Genomic DNA, 18,632 nt, shown 5'->3' with positions numbered 1-18,632 from the left:
GGGGCTGCAGTTCACTTAGACTTCACTACTCTGAACAGTGAGCTGTATCACACTGATTAGTTTGGCTCCGAAGTTCAACACACAGCAAGCACAGCTACCAGGAATAAACATGCTGCAGCTACTGCCTTTCCTCCAGCATAACGTGTTCAAAAGGAAATCAGCACCAAGTGCTAATGTTGGGGAAAAGGATTAGACAAGGCTGCTGCCCATTAAGTAAGTCCATCTATTTCCCAGCAGAGTCTCCTCCAACACAGTTCCTGTGCAAACACAGGTTCTGAACAAGGTCCAACAACACAATTCCCAGGGAAGTGTCAGAAACCCCCAATTCTCTTCTCCATTCCTATTCAAAGGAACAAATCTCAGAGGCTGGTGCAATGCAAAGCTAATCTTGTAATCCTCAGAGGGTTTTAAAAGAAGTCTCAAGCAGAGCACCAACTACTGTTCTACAACTCAAAATCAGAACTGGCCTTTTCAATTCAACCACAAAGGGATTCTGTACTTTTTAATTAATGAGTTTAATTACTGGTAGAAAGTTTATTGTTCAGGCAAAAAAATAGCTTTTCAGGCAGTTAAACACATCTCTAAATTGACCAAAAATGTTATTGAAAATACAAGTTCTGTGTGTTTGACAGTGTCTGAGTTATCATTTTTGTTTGTTTTTACTGCTAACTTTCCCCCAAAATGCAGTAATTACGTTTATTTTGACAAGCAGGCAAACTACTCACATCTAAACAATGTACATTTTCATTCTGGCACATTTTCTCCAGCTCTCAATAATCTACCTGAAGTTTAGGTAGATTTCACAGCATGAGAGTTTAGAATTGTTACATTAAATACATTCAAAATGCTTACTCAAAGTGAACAAACTACTAAGACCAATTTCAAATAATACAAAAATACCTTTAAATTATAAATCAGGCCAAGCACAGTCAAATCCTATAAACTACACTATCATTGCAAGTCAATTCAAAGTTCACATTTCCCTTAAAAGAAACACACAGTGAGTGCTGAATATTTTGCACAATGCTGGTTTTAATTTGTCACCATYCTTGCTACACTTAAGCAATAATTACACCAATCAGAACAATATATTGTTAGCTTCTGAGGGAGAAGGTGTCTGGACAAAGTTTGTCTTCAGCCCAGGTAGTTATCAATTTACTTTTAAAAAATAAGACAGATTAAAAATACACTCTACATTTAATTAATATCGTTACTGGAGCAGCGCCCTTCTGGCAATGTAACCCATTCATCAAGCATGAAGTAAACACTATATATATTGCTTACTTTAAACGTCTTTTCTAACAGAAGGTTTTCTACACACATCCTTTTCATTTTCCTCCTCTGATGACTAATACATACAATAGAGCAAAGAGAGTTTGAACAATCCAGGGCAGTTATTACAGCTCTGCAAATGCAGTAAACAAGCAGAATATGAAGTGCATTAAACAAATGCCACAAAGGTAATGGACCAGAGGCCAGGGTAATAAATCTCCCCTTATCTGCTAGTCAAATAGGTGATTTAGCTATAAAATATGCCTGCCTCATTATCAGAGCTGTCTTCCTGCACTGGTAGGCTAGGCGTTTAGCTAGGTGGCAGACAGCTCGGACAGCAACGCAGCCACAACAGCCTGTCATGTCCCTGCTCTGTGCAGCTCTATTCTCAGTGCAGAAGGTTGGTACTGCACTGCACTTCCATGTATCCCAGGTTGTCAATCAGTCCTTGGCTCCATAAATCAATTTTCAAATCTGTCAAGTTCACAACAGAAAAGGAACAACAGCAACAGCTCTTCTACTGGGCCTTTTATCTATCACACTGGCCACTGTTGTCCCATCATCACCTTTTTCCCATAGTTCCAACAGTCCATTTCTGCCTGCCCTACTTTGCTTGAGATTGTAAACTTCTGGAAGAAGGGCTGGTTTTGTTTTCAGTTTGTACTGTACCTAGAGAAAGTGGAAGCAAGGGTTTACCAGTGTGTGGCTGAACTCTCTAAAGTTTTGCTTTTACATCAGTAATATACATTATGTCAACCTTTGTTCATACCAGCTTCCCCAAACATGGTGATCAGAGGAAAGGTCTCTCTCTGGTTTGTCATGAATGTGTAATTTCAAGAGTCATCAGCAATTCTAAGCTCCAAATTTCTGGTGATAAACTAACAGCATGTTTAAGACACATAGCTTTTCGCTCATAGAGATTTAGCTTCCAGAAAAAAAAAAAACACTTTAAAAAGATCCCTCAGTTAATGAGAATCATTACGCTCATATTAAATGCATTTGCTGGAAATGAGATGCAGCTCTTTGAACGACATTAAAATGCTGGTTTTAAAAAATGAGATTGGAAGTGTCTGAAAGGCTTTTTTCTTTTTTTTCCTTTTTTTTTTTTTTTTTTAAGTGGGAGAGGAAAAAGAGAAAAATGTCCTTATGCAGAATTTTGAGTTGGCTTTGTACATCTGAAGTAAAGCTAGTCTAATCTGGTATATTTCTACATTTAAAAATCAAAAAAGGTAAGAGAAGAAATACTAAAAAGTGAGCCAATGGAAGATCTTGAATGGACTAAACATAAGAGAAATTGTTTTGAGAAAACGAGCCCTGTGAGATTCATGATACAAGTTACATGCCTTTGAAGATGACAATATTCAAAGTACTAATACTACCTGTCTGAAAAGATGTCTCAGTATTACAGGCTGACACATTTTCAGGTAAGAATTTCTACTTTTTTTTTCTTTTTTTWAAAAAAAAGAACAGTATATAAGTAATCATGGATTTCTGCTGTCCAAGAAAAAATATTACTGTAATCCTAGAGCTACCTTAGAACTGCTGTGTCGCACAGAAGTCTGGAAAATGGGCTATACTTTTGTATAGTACAGTATAGATACAGTAGGGAAAGCATGGTGAAAAGGAATCAAATGCAGGAATTCTCACCTCTTACAGCAGATTATAACACAACTGACTTTGCACAAAGCTCTGTTAACCTGTATCTCAGTTTCCTTACCCCTAAAACAAAAAAACCCTTATCTGCTTTAGCAGAGCGTTGCAAAGCTTATTAGACAAAAGTCGTGCAAAGTGCATTGAGAGTCCCAGATGGAAGGTTAGAAAAAGGGCAAAATACTATTAGCACAGTCTGTAGGTTACTACATAGGTCATTACCTGAAGATGCAATCATTCCTGAAGTAATGCAGTGCATCACCTAATAGCTCAGGTAAAAGAAAAAGAGTATGAGGTAAGATTGAGAAATCATTTTCAAAGGATATGTCTGAGTAATAACTGAGTTATCCAGCCACACATTTAGCCAAGACAAAGAAAGGGAAGTAGTTTCCACGTAGAGGGCAAGACAAACTATCCTACAAGCATCAGATTTCAATGAGACACACAATTAGCTGCTCCACCCTGAATATCTCAAAGCACTCTGCAAGCCTCAGTTGACAGATACTAGCAATACCTCTGTAAGTTAGGTATTTATCATTCCCATCTTACAGATGAGGAAACAAAGGCACAAATAATGCTTTGTACTGATAAAAGGCCTCTTAGCAGAGCAGCAAACTCAACCAAGCTCTTTTACTCTGCTAATACTCAAAAGCAATTCAATTTCATCAAGGCAGCCTTACTTAAATCTAAGGATTCAAACCCTAATGCTTGCCTTTGAATTAATTCACAAACAGGGCACATTCCATTATATTTGCTGCATGTTCCATTACATTTTGCTAAGTTAAACAGATTTTTAATTCTTTGGTTATTGTAGCATGTTACCGTCAGATCTAAAGATGGGCAACCATGCAGAAAAAGGTTTAAAAAAACTGCAGGTAGTTTATGGACAACACAACAAATGCAGTGCACAGAACTGGGAAATCCTGCTTGCTGATTATTGCAATTGGTAAATTCACATTAGATAATAACTGCAGATAGATACAAGAAAAGCTTCCTTCTCCCTCATCTTTTCCTTCAAATAGAAAAGCTAGAATTTCGGGTGAGAACACCACCACCCACCCAAGCTTTTGGGAAGCTGGTAAAATAAAGGATGGAGAAAGAGGCACAGCATTTTTCCTGGCTTGCAGAGAATGCATGCATCTGAACAAGTAAGCCATGGCCCATACATAATACAGTGTCAGCAACTGTTACTAAGGAAACAGCACCAGATAACCTAGGCTGAAAAAATCCATATCCAGCTCCTAACAGAAACACACATCCACTATTACAAATATCCACAAAGCCTGCACCATTTCCTTATACCTTTGACTGACAACACAATACAGGTGAAATTCACTCGACAGCAACCTGTAGCCCAGAGAAATTTGGGCTGTTGGGCAAGGCTTTGGGCACTTTGCTTTCTTGTACAGAAGCATAAGCTGAGTTCTCTTTCAACTAAATCAAAAGCTATCCACATCCTCCTGATTCCAAGGTTTAATGTGGGTAAGTTTCATGCTTAGGATTGTGCATAATTTCTGATCAAAGACTACTTCAATTCTAGTTACTAAAAACAAGCAAAAAAAAAAAAGAAAATCCGTTGACAGCACAAAAATGGATCATTCCATACATAAGCAAGCACTATTCCATTCCATTCCAATGCTGGGAAGGAAAGTAGTTCAATGTCCTTGTCCCAGCTGTGAATTGATCAAAAGTGCTGATGGAAAGCTCATTTCACTGTGCACTTTATCACATTACCACTATCTAAAATCCTTATCTCGTGCTTGTCTGCCCACACACATGATCTCTGCTGGGGATTCTGCTTGATGAAAGTCCTTAAGAATTGCCTCCATATAGGCTGTAAATCATACATGTCAGTGTGATCACTCACCAATTCACTGTGGTTCCCCACAGATAAATAAAGCAGTTGTTACAACAGCAGCATGTGAAGTAGTCTAGTAATAAACCATCAATTGCTGCTGAGAGAGAGAGAGAGAGAGAGAGAAGGGCCTGGAAATGAACATATATCCAAGTCATTTGTCCCCCAGTTGATCTCCTAATATTAAAGCATTCTACTGCAGAAGGAGGAAAGTTCCAAAAAGGAGGAAAACTCAGCAAGAAATGAACAAAAGTTCAAAGATTATGCCTGCTAATTTAGCCAAATCTTATCTGCTCAGGAGAGTTCTTCAGAAGCTAAGCATTCCTTCCTAAGCTGAAGGAATAAGACAGCTGAATGAAATCTCTACCAACTACATAATGAAATAGAAGCAACTTCCTGTCAACTGATGAACTATCTATAAATTGAATACTCTGTATAAAAACAAGCTTTTAAAGCTAGAATAAGCATTTTAAAGAGCACTGAAACAGGTTGCCCAGAGAGGTTGTGGAGTCTCCTTCTCCAGAGATATTCAAAACCTGCCTGGATGCAACCCTGTCTAACATGCTCAAGGCAACCCTGCTTGAGCAGGGAGGTTGGACTAGATGACCTCYAGAGGTCCCTTCTGACCTTACCAATTCTGTGATTCTGTGAAAGGTCTCTGTACTCCTAGAAATGATCAAAGAGACCAGTGGTGTCTTGGTTAGAGTGCTCACTGCAATCTCTCTCATTCTTCTTTAAAATGCTGCTAAAAATACACATGCTTACAGCAGTTCTATATCAGTCTCATACTTCTCTGTATACTCCTTTGATAGCCTGTGTTGTAAAAAACAGTACAAGCCTTATACAAACATATCCATCCCCAAACCCATGCAGTGTGCCACACTACCAGTGAAAATTCATTTGTACAAAAACATCCATAGGATTTCCAGTGCGTTTCATTCTTGAGGTGTTTCAGACTTCAGTTGGCTCAGCTCTAAACAGATATATGAGATGGTTCTTGATCCAGGAGGAATGTTTTCTTAATTCTGCTGCAAAAGCACACGCGACTCATCCCCCCTGCCTGCCACTCCCCATTCATGCACTGGGAGTATATAAAAAAAATAAAAAATAATAAATAAATAAATAAATAATAATAATAATAATAATAAAAAGCAAACTCATTGACTTCTCTCCCTCTCCTCAATATAATTCAGAAGGACTTTGCAGCTAGTTGCGGGCTTTGTTTTTTTGCTTTTGTTTGTCCCAGCATGGCACTAATTAGCCACATTACACACAGTACAAAGTGTACTGCTATAATTCTGAATCATAGAACTAAAGCTTTAGAAATTTAGATATCAGATAGGATGAAAGAGTAACTGGAATGTAACTAGGTTATAAACTGGGTTGAGAACAAATTCAAAAGCATCTGCATTCATTTTTTTCCCACAAGAATAAAAACATCAACACTGTTTTCCTCCTCTTAAATCACACATTAAAAGACTATAGATTATAAGCAGAGTCATCATGGTCACAGCAAATCTCTCCCACTGGAGTAGAGAGAAACTTGACTGATATGCACAGGATGGTTATTCCACAGGGGTCAGCAAGAATGACAGTGAACTCCTCTGGGTTCTCTGAGACTGGCTTTTCCTTTAGGACCTCACAAAGGTGAGCTCAGTGCTTCGTACAGCATATCGCTCCATGCTCAGCTTGTTAGAGAGGTTGTGCTGAGCCTGTCTCCTATCTTAGCAGACATTATTTCCATAGTTCCATTAGGGTGACACTGGAGAAGGAAGCAGAACCTCCTACCAACTGGATGCTAACATATCTCTCTACAGTTGAACCCCTATAAGCTACTCTGGGCTCAGGCTTGCAACTGAACCCTACACAACATAAGCTGCTCTTCTGGTCAGTTGAATCCAGGACTATGGATACACATTTCAAGGTCCAGCCATAGGCTATGAGGAAAATCATTCAGACTCAATGCTTTGAAGTAATCCTACAGGAATAAAACAGTCTCAGTAAGAGGAGGTTAACAGATGATGTACTTCAGTTAGAACTCAGGAGCTTATTTAGAACATGTACTTCTGCATGGGGCTGTCCAGTGAAGATTGCCTCTGCCCTCTCAGCCTTGGTGTTTCTTGTACTTACAAACCCCATGTGCTATAACGAAGAGGCATATAAGGATGTGGGAGAAGTAGTAACCACTAGTTAATTCCTAGTGGTAGCTTTGGTCATTTAGGATCTAGGAGAGCTAGGAAAATTTCAGTTACTGAAAATCAACTATTATGCATTTAAAAGACTTCTACTAAACTCAGCCTTACAGGAAAGTAAGATGATTCATATGAATTCTATATTTATGATGAAGATTCACTGAAAGTGACTCATGTACTGAGCCAATCTAATTTTAAATAGATGGGGAAAACCTCTTGAAGAGGCACATGAAACTGAAGTGGGAGAGCAAAGAGAACTGCACACACAAGACAGCTTCAGTCAGGAGCAGTTAGCCAAATCTACTAGAAACAGAGTTTCTTCATTCAATTAGCTAAACTGGTAGCAGAACATTCAGCTTCACCTATTTCTGTTTTGAAGTTAATTAACTCTAATATTCAAAGCACCAACCTTCCTGCAAGTTGGAATACTTCCTTAAGCTAATTAGTATTGCTGGGCAACATGGGGAAGTTCATGAAGACTTACTAATCCTCCTGATCCTACAAAATTCAGAACACAAACCCAGCTGGAATCAGGGCAGTCCATATCAAATAGGCAGCCTGCAGCAAGGGCACAGAATCAGGGTTTCTTCTGTTCCTATCTCAGATTCATTCTCAGCTGCTATTTATCTACTGTATCTCTGTATTTCACAGAGTATTTCACATAATCACAACCTAAATGCAGGAAACAGTAGCAGAGTGTATATGTAACAAAATTTGGTCATTCACATAGAGTAACTGGGAGGTCTTGCTTCAAACACAAACTGATACTAGAGAGAGACATATCACAAAAATTCTTCTAACATACACCTAAAAGAGCTCCGTGCAAATGTGACATGCTAGTCATAGAAGCAACATCCCTAAACACTGAAGCTACTTGAGAACTGATGCTACTATATTCAGGTTCTTACATTTCTTTGTTCCCTATATTCTGCATAGGATTTACGCCACCAAAAAGCCCACATCCTAGAAAGTAAAATCCTCACTAATTCACTAAGAAAGGGAAAAAAACACACAGATATAAGCCCTGTAGATGAGCTTTCAACTCACTAGCATTCAGTTCATATTGGTGACTTAAAAAACTTGGGTATCAAAGTCAGTTCTGAGTTTGGGAGGGAGGCAAAGGAAACTACAGTCTATACTAATAGCAAAAAGGTATTAGCCAGAAAACACAGCCCAGTCTTGTGTTCCTCCACTGAATATGTAGGGATGAATAAATTCATGTAAACTGCAAGTAAAAGATGTCTTGAAAATACCAAGCATCTCAGTTTAACATTAGTCTAGCATACTTTAATAAGCACAGCAGAGTGGTGGGAATTTGAATGTAGCAACAGGAAAAGGTTACTAGTCTCAAAATTTTGCTTTCAGAAACATATGTCAATAGTTATTTCTCTAAACAATCCATTTGTCTTCAAAGACAAATCTAACTTCCACTCTTAGCATCTCTATCATTGACACATAACTGGGTATGTTTGACTGCAAATCCTGCATTCTGCAAAATGCAGAAGTGTTTAGATGGCTATTCTCCAATCATTCTCAAGCACTGGTCCCAGTTAAGTCTTAGATTTGAAGTATCAAGAAAAAGCAGCCAAGAATTCACAGACCAATATGCCTTTATAATTACRTATAGCTTTAATTCTCAGCAGTATTTTCCTGTAACATTTTTCCCTTTTTCTTTATACACATGCCAAAGTCTGATGGATAGTGTTACTTTTTTTTTCGTTATTATTCTCAGTAAATTAGGGACTAGATTACAAAACCATTGGACCAACATTCAATACTTCCTTTTTAGGCATGTAAATGAAGTAGCTAAGCCTCCAAAGGAGTGCTTGGCATCAATTCTCAGGAGCTCAGCTCTTCTGAGAACCCTGCACTGGACCAGGTYTGCTTCACTCCATCATCACAACACACACCTGAATCCAAGTCTGTAGAGACCTGGCAGACTAAAGCCAAATTCTGGAATTTATTCAGACTTTGATTCTTATACAGAGAGTTCTGAAATACCAGCTGCCTTTGATACACATGGTGTTATCTTCAAAGTTTGGGGTTTTTGCTAAATCTTGGTATCATATCTTCCAAAACACAGTTATAAGGAACAGTCACCAATATAATGGCTCCCTGATCRTATTAAAAAATATACAAGAATGTCCACAGTTCAAAGCCTAAACCCTCAAGCTCTGCATAGATACACCATCTACATAATACAGCACCCGGTTCACAGTGAACAGTTGAGAAGTATTCTGAAGATCTGAAATATGTCAATTAGTCAGCAGGATGATGCTGCTAGAAAAACAGGCAACAGCTCTTTCAGTGACTCTGGGCTGGATTCTGCCACTTTTACGCAAAACACCCTATTCTTCAAGTAGAGTGAGACAACTTACAGAACAGAGGACTTTCAGCTGGAAGGGAGCTGCCAGACTTTAATCCACAGGTGTGAAAACTTGATCTCTTGTCAGTTACTCTCTAGGTTGTAGCTTAATATATGTGTATCTCTAAATATGTGTATTTTTAGTTTACAACTACTTCCTCATATATCTCCTTGTCATTCTGGCTTGGCATTTATTTGGATAATGCCATTTTAACAAGAGTTACTTGCAATGTACACATGGAAGCAGCAAATGTAAAGAAAATCTGGCATGGGCCTGAGCTCCATGTTTTTTGTAATATTAAAATCCATTAATTTATCTGTGACAGCAGATCAAGAACAGTTCTATAAGAAAATTAAGACTATTTAGTGTTTGCTCTGTTGTGTGTCATTTACCACATAAGGCGATGATGTGACTGCTGTCTTCATGTACAAATTTCCGGGTGACAGCTTCTTCCATGATCTGCTTTACCTAAAATAAAGAAGTAAAAAGAAGTGATTGTAAAATACTAACACAAAGTCACTACTTGCAGGGAGAGAAGGACAAAAGCATCCAAGAAGGGAAAAGAATAAGGACAAAACTAAGTATGTTTTCATGGGATGGGGGAAACATTGGGAGAATAAAAAAAGAACAGGTCTATTTGTAATGGGCCCCCTAAAAGGCTGAATTATTTCAGAGCACTCAGAATGGTACTCTGGAGTACTTCCTCAGCACAAGTTCCAAAAGGCTATGCAAACCCTTTTATACAATGCATCCCTTGCCTTTGTGATCACTTCTGCTCATTAAACAAGATTATGCATCGCCACGTGCTTTCTCCACTTGTGGCATTCTGCTCTTTTTCAAGCAAAAGAATCCATGAGCTACTTAGGCACGCATCCCAAAAGAGGTTTAGTGACCTATCTCCTGTTTCGTCAGAGTAAATAACTCAATATCAGAAAGACTACAAATGGCTTACTGGGAGGTGCAAGGCAGTGACATTTCACAGCCAGTCACACAAATGCTTCCTGACACTTACCTCTGTGTGAGTGGGTCAGAGTAGGAAGAAAAAGCCATTTTCAAAGAACTAAYGAGCAGTTTTACTCATGCCAGTTTGGCAAATCAGAAAAAAAACTCTATAAACACACATAGAGTCTACTTTGCTGTTTCCTCATCTGTATCTGTTAGAAGCAGGCATTTTGCTCAATTTTAGAATACCCCGGGAAACAGGCATACTTCATGTTGCTCGTACTTATAGATATGCAGCCCAAAGTAAACATTGATAATATACGGATGTCTTTAATAATTGGGGCTTTAGATGCTACAGTAATTACAAATGATGTTCTCAAGGCTCTATTGTGTCAGACTCTACACAAAAATAATATAGTGTCTATAGAGAAGACAGTCCCTTCAGTTCAAGCTTCTAGACTCAATTTAAGAATTACAGTTAATAAAATTATACCTATATCTATCACAGTTCTTACTGATTTGAAACAAAGTTCCTCTCCTGTTTCAAGGCTGATATGTCAAGCTCCAGAAAGAATTCAATACAAATTCCCTTCAAAAATTAAGGAAGAAAACAGACAAGTCTTACAATTAGGCTCTTAAAGAGAGGCTGCAGCAATTCTCCATTTATCGCTTGCCTATTCCTCCTCTCCCCAACGGCTTCTGTAGCCCCATGCCAGATGCAACCTATTTGCTTCAACCAACTAATTTATCAGACACTCACTCCTTGGCCATAGAGCACTCACTTTTCCAGATACAAACCCACAATCATTTTTGGCTTTTCTCATTCATAACTATAATCACAGAGTTAAGACACACTGCCTATATAGAGGCCACATGATTTTCAACATATGAATGTAAATGCCATTGTGGTAGATGACTTAACAAAAAACTTCTTCTGCCAAAACATGCAGTTAAAAAAATAGTAATAATTGAAAAGAACTTGTATAGCAGTCATGGAGTCCAACAAATTGTGCAAGAGAATTATCTGACAGGTAATCACTCCCTTTCCACAGGCTGTTCTTTATCAACAAACTCAACAAGATGGCCTGCATATCAACCCAACCTGACGGGAGTACCAAGGCAAGCTGTACAGCAATGTTCTGTTTTTTAATGTAGGCCAATAGCCTGCAGCAGAGACCAGATTTCAAACCCAGGAGGCCAGCAATTCAGCATCTCACTCCATGCTTCTCAGTACAGCTGACTACTGTGCACTGAGCTCTCATGAGGCTGCATCTGGCACCTGAGATAGCAAGTTTAAAGCTAGCTGAGTTACCACTTCATTGTAGAGTTGACAGGTTTTCAGCCTCCTTATTCAGCACTGGAACCAGTGGGAGCCGCAGGTGCCTGACCAACAGCTGGGGTCTGCATTTGCACTGCTGAGATGATGAGGTGGCAACTGTCTATGAAGGTGCTCTCTCCACTTTGAAGGCCTTCCTCCTCTGACAAGCTCATTTGCAAGGTCAGCTCTGGAGGCTGYAATCAAGCATGCCATATCCTGCTGGTTACTCTGAGGCCTCCATGCCCCCTCTTACACACCCTTCACCCCTATTCCTGCCCCAAGCAGCAGTCAGAAGCAGTATTTGCCACCTGCACTGGCAAAGAAACCCATTAAATCTACTAACTGCTTTGAACACGCTGCATTTATTGCAGGAGTTAAAGGGTTGCCTCCTCTGGCTAGAGGCAGCACTGCTAATGGACAGAGAGGCACCTAGAGATAAACCTGCTCAAGTGGGAAACAGGCAACTGAGGTTCCCAGGTGTGATATACATTCCCTCTGTTGCCTTGGAAACATCACCTCCATTCTCTGTGCTTCATTTGTAAAATCAATACAGTATCCACTCATCTTAACTAGGCTGCTGATTTATATTTGTCAGGCGATACAAGCAGCTAGAAAAGCAGCAATGCATCAGTTTCTCTGTGTTTCAGTCTCTCCATTCATTAACCAGGAGTAGCAATGCTCCAAAGGAACCACACAAAGCTTTACCAGAGCCCAGTGACAGAAGACATTATGTTCTCCCTGGAGAAGGTAACAGACTCTGAAGGCACCAAGATTACCAACCATTAGAGAGCAAAGATGAAGAATGACCTGCCTATCTGAATAAAAATCTTGGCATTCAAGGGTGTAGAATATCCTAGTGGGAAAGGCAAGCTCCTTGCCAGCAAGACAAGCTTCTTGGACTGAGGTTGTTGTACATTTGTACAGCACTGTAACAGCTTGTTGCTCTAACCTTCTCCTACACCAAACTTAAGTCAAAAGATATGAAATAATAATGTTTCACCAAAGAGAAACACAAGAGAAATGCATCTGTTTCATTTTGTAAGTCCTGTTATATGGAAGCTTTAAAAATAGAAACAAACTCCAATTTTGCAGGAATCTGCCAGTGTATGAGACCAAGAAAAAGAAAAATTACTAAGAAGCATCATGCACCAATTTTATACTATTTTATACACAACTATAGTGCCAAAAGCAACCTACAGGTATCACCTTTCCATCACCCAGCTCTGAGCTCCTAGCCTGCCCCTATGAGCATAGACAGATAGGACTTGTCTTACCACAATTCTATAAAACTATCCTTACGATGGGTTTCCTATTACAGCTGATTCAATACACCTCAATATATCTGCAATCTTCAGGCTTAGGAATGACTTTTTAAATTAGCAGCACTTTTTCAAAGTACAGGTTACAGTGCTTTCCCCATCACTTCACCATGCTGGGATGCTGGACAAACACCACTAGGACAATGTACAGTTGGAGGCAATATGGCACATAAAATACTGGAATAACTAGGACCACAGTTAAAACCCACAGCATTTTTCCCTCAAATAAGAAATCTCCAATATCTTTGCCTTCTTTAGCTTGTGTAGTTACTGTTCATCCCATTTATTGATTGTTCTGGCTTTACAAAATCTTTGTTACTCTTGATGAAGTTCTGGGTGGTGTCAATACAAACAGTTAAATAAATACCATGTTTCTGCCCAGAGGTGACTGCATTTAAGGACCAGCAATTCCATTTATGAGTGCTCTGAAATCTTTCAGGTGAAAGCTAAGGTTATCATTATCCCATTTGTCTCACAGCTAGAAAGAGTGCTAGGTTTAAATCCAGAAATGGCAAAAAACTCCATTTCAGTAGGTAGAAGAAAATGGCTAGAGAAAAGCCTGTTTTATAAGCCTACTTGTCACAACAGATTTTCCTGCAGAGAGAGATAAATGTTTGAAACATGAACTTATAAGCAGCCTCAGCATGAATCCCAGTAGAGCCAAATTTTCAGAACACATTACATATCTTCCTTTCTATTAGAATCAAGAAAATACATTCTTTACCAGTGGGAATGGCAAGTCCATCTGAGAAAAAGCAAACAGCATTAAATAATCTCAACAGAAACACATAAAAGGTTTTTCTGGGGGAAAGGGAGTAAAATAATAATAATAGAAACACTTTGCACCAAGTGACTTTCAAGATACCGTTTTATATTTTACAAAGATAACTGAATTTTAATAGTCTTGGTGCAAGTAGCATACAAAAAGAATAACCTTAATATATAATGGAGTTCAGAGTAAGTGTATGTGAAAATAATGCAACAGAAGGAAGAGCTTTAGTTTAAAGGACAAGGGAAGCGAATGACTGGTTGGAGAATATATATTGATATGGGCTAGTCATAAGTTTTCAAAGGAAGAAAACCAGCACAAAAAGACAGGCGGGCATAAATGGCAGTATGAAAATTCACACCGAAAATAACTGAGGTTAAAAATTCTACAGGAATAAATTATCTACTATTAAGGGCAACATAACCTGGTGGTTTGTATACTAAAGATTTGCATTCAATTTCTGATTCCGTTGACTGACTGTTACAAAGAAAACCTCAGTTTCAATGTCTCTATTTCCTCTCAATACCATTTGTCTTCATGTGAGCAAAAGAGACAGGGTCCTCTATTTCAAGTCTGTATAGTGCACAGGCTATAAGTCAGGGCAAAAGATACTATCTTAAAATATAAACAATCATCAAAAAGCTGTCATAATTATTTTAGAATGGAAAGCTCTGAGCAACCCAAAAAAGTGAAGTCAAAATAAGTCCTCAAAAAGAGCATTTATAAGGATTTGGAGAAATAAAACCAAATTAAAAGCAAAACAAAAACCTAGACCATAAAGAAGGTATGGATAACACTTCCAAGTGCTATTCAAGTAATTTAAAAGTTAAAGTCTAATTAAAACACTTTAAACATTTTAAAGTCAAATTAACCTCAAATTTTAAATATATATATACTAAGTCTCTGCAATTCAAGCTGGTTTGAAACACGAAAATCAGTTTCATTTTCACTCTCATACATTAGCTCAATACTGCAATGTTTAGGCTGGAAAAACATTTCTCCAATTTATTTATGTATTTATGTAAACATACTAACCCAGGAGAGCAAACATGCACACTTCTAAATCAAACCTTATGCTATTTCGGCTAAAAGGTCTTATTTTAAGCTAAAACTTCTAAATGAAGTGGCAAGTTCCTGGCTGCAAACTGCAGCCTGTAGCATACGTGTGAGCATTACACAACGCAGCACCTGCTCAATGCAGTGCAAAGAGGTGGGGTTGTTCTAGGACATGGTCCTACAATTTCACGTTCAGACCATTCTTTACATGTCTATCCCTATATCACCACTTCCACTCAACCCACATTGAGTGAAATGTCTGATATGCCCAGTTTCATCATTGACAAATATTAGGGCACCAGATTCAGGCTCAGGAATCCTGGCAACAGCTTTTCATATGATCTTTAATGAATCCTGCTGTCTTGTGATTTCTGATTTCCCCAACTGTGAAGTGACTGCATGGGGAGGGGAAGAAGCAGAAGGATAATTAGGGCTTTTTAAATATTTTTTATTGCTATGATGGGTACGCATTACATTCCCACTTACTTTTTATGTAACAAAAGGCAGCTATACACAGCTGTTACATTTTGAATGCCACACAAACAGGTAGTTTTGAATGCCTCCCCCCCCCCCMAAAAAAATAGCGTAGTTTAGCGTACTGGGAAGAGATGGCCATTCACTGAGCAGCACTTCCATCCGGAGTGTGTTCAAGACCTTGCTCTTAGACTAGTGTGCTCTTAGACTAGATCAACAAGCACCTTCTACAATAACAGCTTGGCAGGGAACCCAAGGAGTCTGCTGTTAGAGAGGTCTCAGACAAGGCCTTGTTACTGCAGCTCTGCATTGAACGGCCAGTCYATCCAGATGTAAAGCACAGTAGGAACTCAGTGGCTGCTGAACACATCCTGACAGGTAACAAGCCGCACTCTTCGTAAAGACTGAAGCATTACTAGTCCAACTGTAAGTGTGGTCAAACACCATAATCCCTGTTCAGGGACAGGAGATAAGCAACTTATCCAAGAACTGAACTCAGTTCCATGCCTATATTGAAACCGCATCATGCATATACCACACTGCTGCTTAAAGGGGAAACAGACAAACTAAYCCATCCTTCCTCCCCACTTTGTCAGCATACTGTCGAAAGTACAGGTATTAGTACCACATAAACAGAGATCATTCTGTTGATGACATTGCCAGGTAGGGTTTAAACTCTCCAGCAGAGACTGAAGAGAAATAAAAGCTACGTTAGAGGCTCATGCAGGCTCAGATTTCATTAATTTAAATTTCTAATACAAGATAAGATTTTTCAACTCGGAAAGATATAAAAGCAGGATATCTGGACTACATTTTACCAGCACAGTTTGGATGAGGCACGAATGAAATCAGCATAAAAACTAAGCTGAATTACAAGTACAAGATCAGTAAGATACAAGGTGCAACTATTATCCAACAGCAGAGTTTGGTCCAGATCCAGTTTCACGCAATTTAACATCTTTGCAAACTACAAATAACTGTTATGTTATCCCAGTGGAAACTGTGGTTCACAGATTAGACAGACCTACTAGCTCATCTGGTCCAGCCTTTTCTATCTGTCATTCACAGCAAGAGCACTGACACAAGTTGTTCTAATCTGTCCACTATGTCTTTATTTAATATGCATAAGAGGAGTTCTAGCTCATACAGAACAAATCATGCCTTGGATATGTAGCTGAATACAAGCCAGGATCTTTTTACATGCCAGCTAAGCTAAATACAGCTGAGAAGAGTAGCCAACTTCTATGCAGCTAATTAATATAAAACACAGCAGTCCTGTGTTTTATATTAGCTGATGCACTCCTCAACTGTTGGTCTTGAATTTTGCTACTGGAGGCTTAAGCTCGAGGGCAGCCTATCTGTGAGGGGTCAAGGAAGAATTCTCTCTACAGAGTAGTTATTTCACTAATAAATTTTCTTGCATCTTCAAATAAAGCAACCGTTTCTAGTCACCCTGGAGATGAGCCTAAGGAGTCCAACGTGTTTCAAGACGATAGTTTCTGTGTACAGGATGCAGTGACTGAGCTAAGAAAGCAGTATTGCTCAGCTCTACACAGAAAATTGTATATTCCTTCTTCAACTAATGATAATCCTATTAGAGCTTGGTATGGAGGAGAATTTGTATTTGTTTCTGCATTCCACTTACTAAATCAAATTACAATTCAATTTGGTAATTCATCAACTTCCACCATCCACCACAGACTACAGATGTAACATTTACCTTCTCAGACTCTTAAAATGATCTGTAACAGCCTCCTGTTAAATGCTACCTTGCTATTACCATGCAAGGACCCTCATGTTACAGGAATTTTGAGTCAACACCATTCACAACCTGTTAGGTTTAAGGTGTTCAAGATCACAACATTAGGAGAAAGCTGTTGACAATGAGAAATACGATTACTGCAAATGATATTTTAAAAATAATGACATGACGATAGCAGAAAAAACCCTCATGATATGCAAAAGCTTCATCTCTTTCAAAAAGGGATTAAGAAATTTTGTAAGTCTAAAGAACACCTGCACTCAGACACGCAAAGTAATCCAAAAGCTTAGTTGCATAGGACTTCAGATTTCTGGGGGTGTAGCAGCCTGAAGAAAGTGATCTCCTACTGCCTTGCTGAGAGATAGCCTGGTCAGAAAGGAAATAGCTGTTTCTTTCCATCAGAAAACAGGGCTCTGACATTTGGAAGCCAATTCACTTCACAGGCAAACATCTTCCGGCTTGCTGTCTTATCACTGATTTTCCTCCTTCCTCCTCTCAAACTCACAACTGAGGGAAAGTTAGTGAGAATCTAGTAATAGAGGAAACATAGTCCCTGGAGAAGGGAGCTGGGACCATTAGCTCACTATAGACTCTTACTTCAGCAGATCAACACAACTATCAGGGACAGAAAAGGGAATAAGCCCACAGAGATAAGCATCTCCTGTCCCCAGGCTCTCTTTGGCTGGCCTAGCAACACTACTAACATATTTTGGGGACAACATTATAATGTCAACTTCGATAACTTCGCTAGGAAGAATTTTTTTTCCCAACCAGAGGAAGATCACAACTCGCTACTATAACAAGCACAGAAAGGGTTAAACAGTTGTAGCTGAACAAATCCTCCACTTCTCATTCATTGCCTCCTGAAGGCAAATTGGATTTTAATTCGATCTGGCCAGAGCTTTATTTTATTTACTCTAGGCCAACTCTTAAGTATCAGCCCTACTGCAGAAGAGATTAAACAAATTCCTCGTGGAGAACGCTTAGTTTTCCACTACCGGACAGCTCCTGCCTGAGACGGCTGAGCCCGGCCCCTTGTCCGATGCCCCAGGAGGACGAGCAGGACGGAGCCGAGGCCACAGCGTCCTTCCCGGGACAGGGACCCGCGGGGAGCCCCGCCTCGCGGAGGGAGCGCGGGAGCGCGGGGCCGTAGCCGCCTCGCAGCGGCGCCCCGACCCCCCCCCCCCCGGGAGCGCGGTGTGCGGGGAGGGAGCCGCAGCCGCCGTCCCGTCCCTCCTCACCTCCTTCTTCACGTTCCACAGCAGCTTCTCCTTCACGGCGTCCGCTGAGCAGCTCATGGCGGCGCGCGGAGCGGGGCCGCGCCGCGCCCCTCCGCGCTCAGGGCCGCCCCCCCGCGCCGCTGCCGGAGCGCCCCCGGGGTGAAGGCGCCGCGCCGTCCGGCCGAGCCTGCGGCGCGCCGCGCGGCTCCGCGGCCATCTTCCGCGGCTCCCGCTGACGTCAGGCCGCCCGTCCCTCCCGCGGGCGGCAGCCGGGGCGGGCTGCACCTGCCGCCACCACGGGCTCCATGGCAACCGCGCCGTAGCGCGGCGGCCACGCCGAAGGGGTCGTGAAAGAGCGGAAACCCACGAGGCGCGGCGGGCGCCGGGCCGGAGGGCGGCTGCGGGGCCGCCGTGCTGAGGTGACATGGTGCCCGTCT

General features: G+C 40.3%; 1 protein-coding gene across 7 annotated transcripts in view; it reads right to left on the bottom strand.

The window, feature by feature from the left end:
* SGSM2 (small G protein signaling modulator 2) overlaps nucleotides 1-18,324 on the bottom strand; it is a 69,041-nt gene extending 50,717 nt beyond the window's left edge. For all 7 annotated transcript variants that reach the window (XM_085310753.1, XM_085310757.1, XM_085310756.1 and 4 more), the window contains exons 1-2: nucleotides 18,217-18,324; nucleotides 9,728-9,803 (exon numbers count right to left, since the gene is read on the bottom strand). In XM_085310753.1, the coding sequence (XP_085166879.1) occupies nucleotides 9,728-9,803; nucleotides 18,217-18,273 (133 nt within the window). In that variant the 5' untranslated portion in view covers nucleotides 18,274-18,324. The remainder of the gene's footprint in view (nucleotides 1-9,727; nucleotides 9,804-18,216) is intronic.
* Between the last annotated feature and the right edge of the window lie 308 nt (nucleotides 18,325-18,632).

Source organism: Rhea americana, unplaced genomic scaffold (genome assembly GCF_003343005.1).
Source record: "Rhea americana isolate MKP2758 unplaced genomic scaffold, rheAme1 scaffold_325, whole genome shotgun sequence".
Classification (NCBI taxonomy): domain Eukaryota; kingdom Metazoa; phylum Chordata; class Aves; order Rheiformes; family Rheidae; genus Rhea; species Rhea americana.
This window is presented reverse-complemented; position numbering and strand designations above follow the sequence as displayed.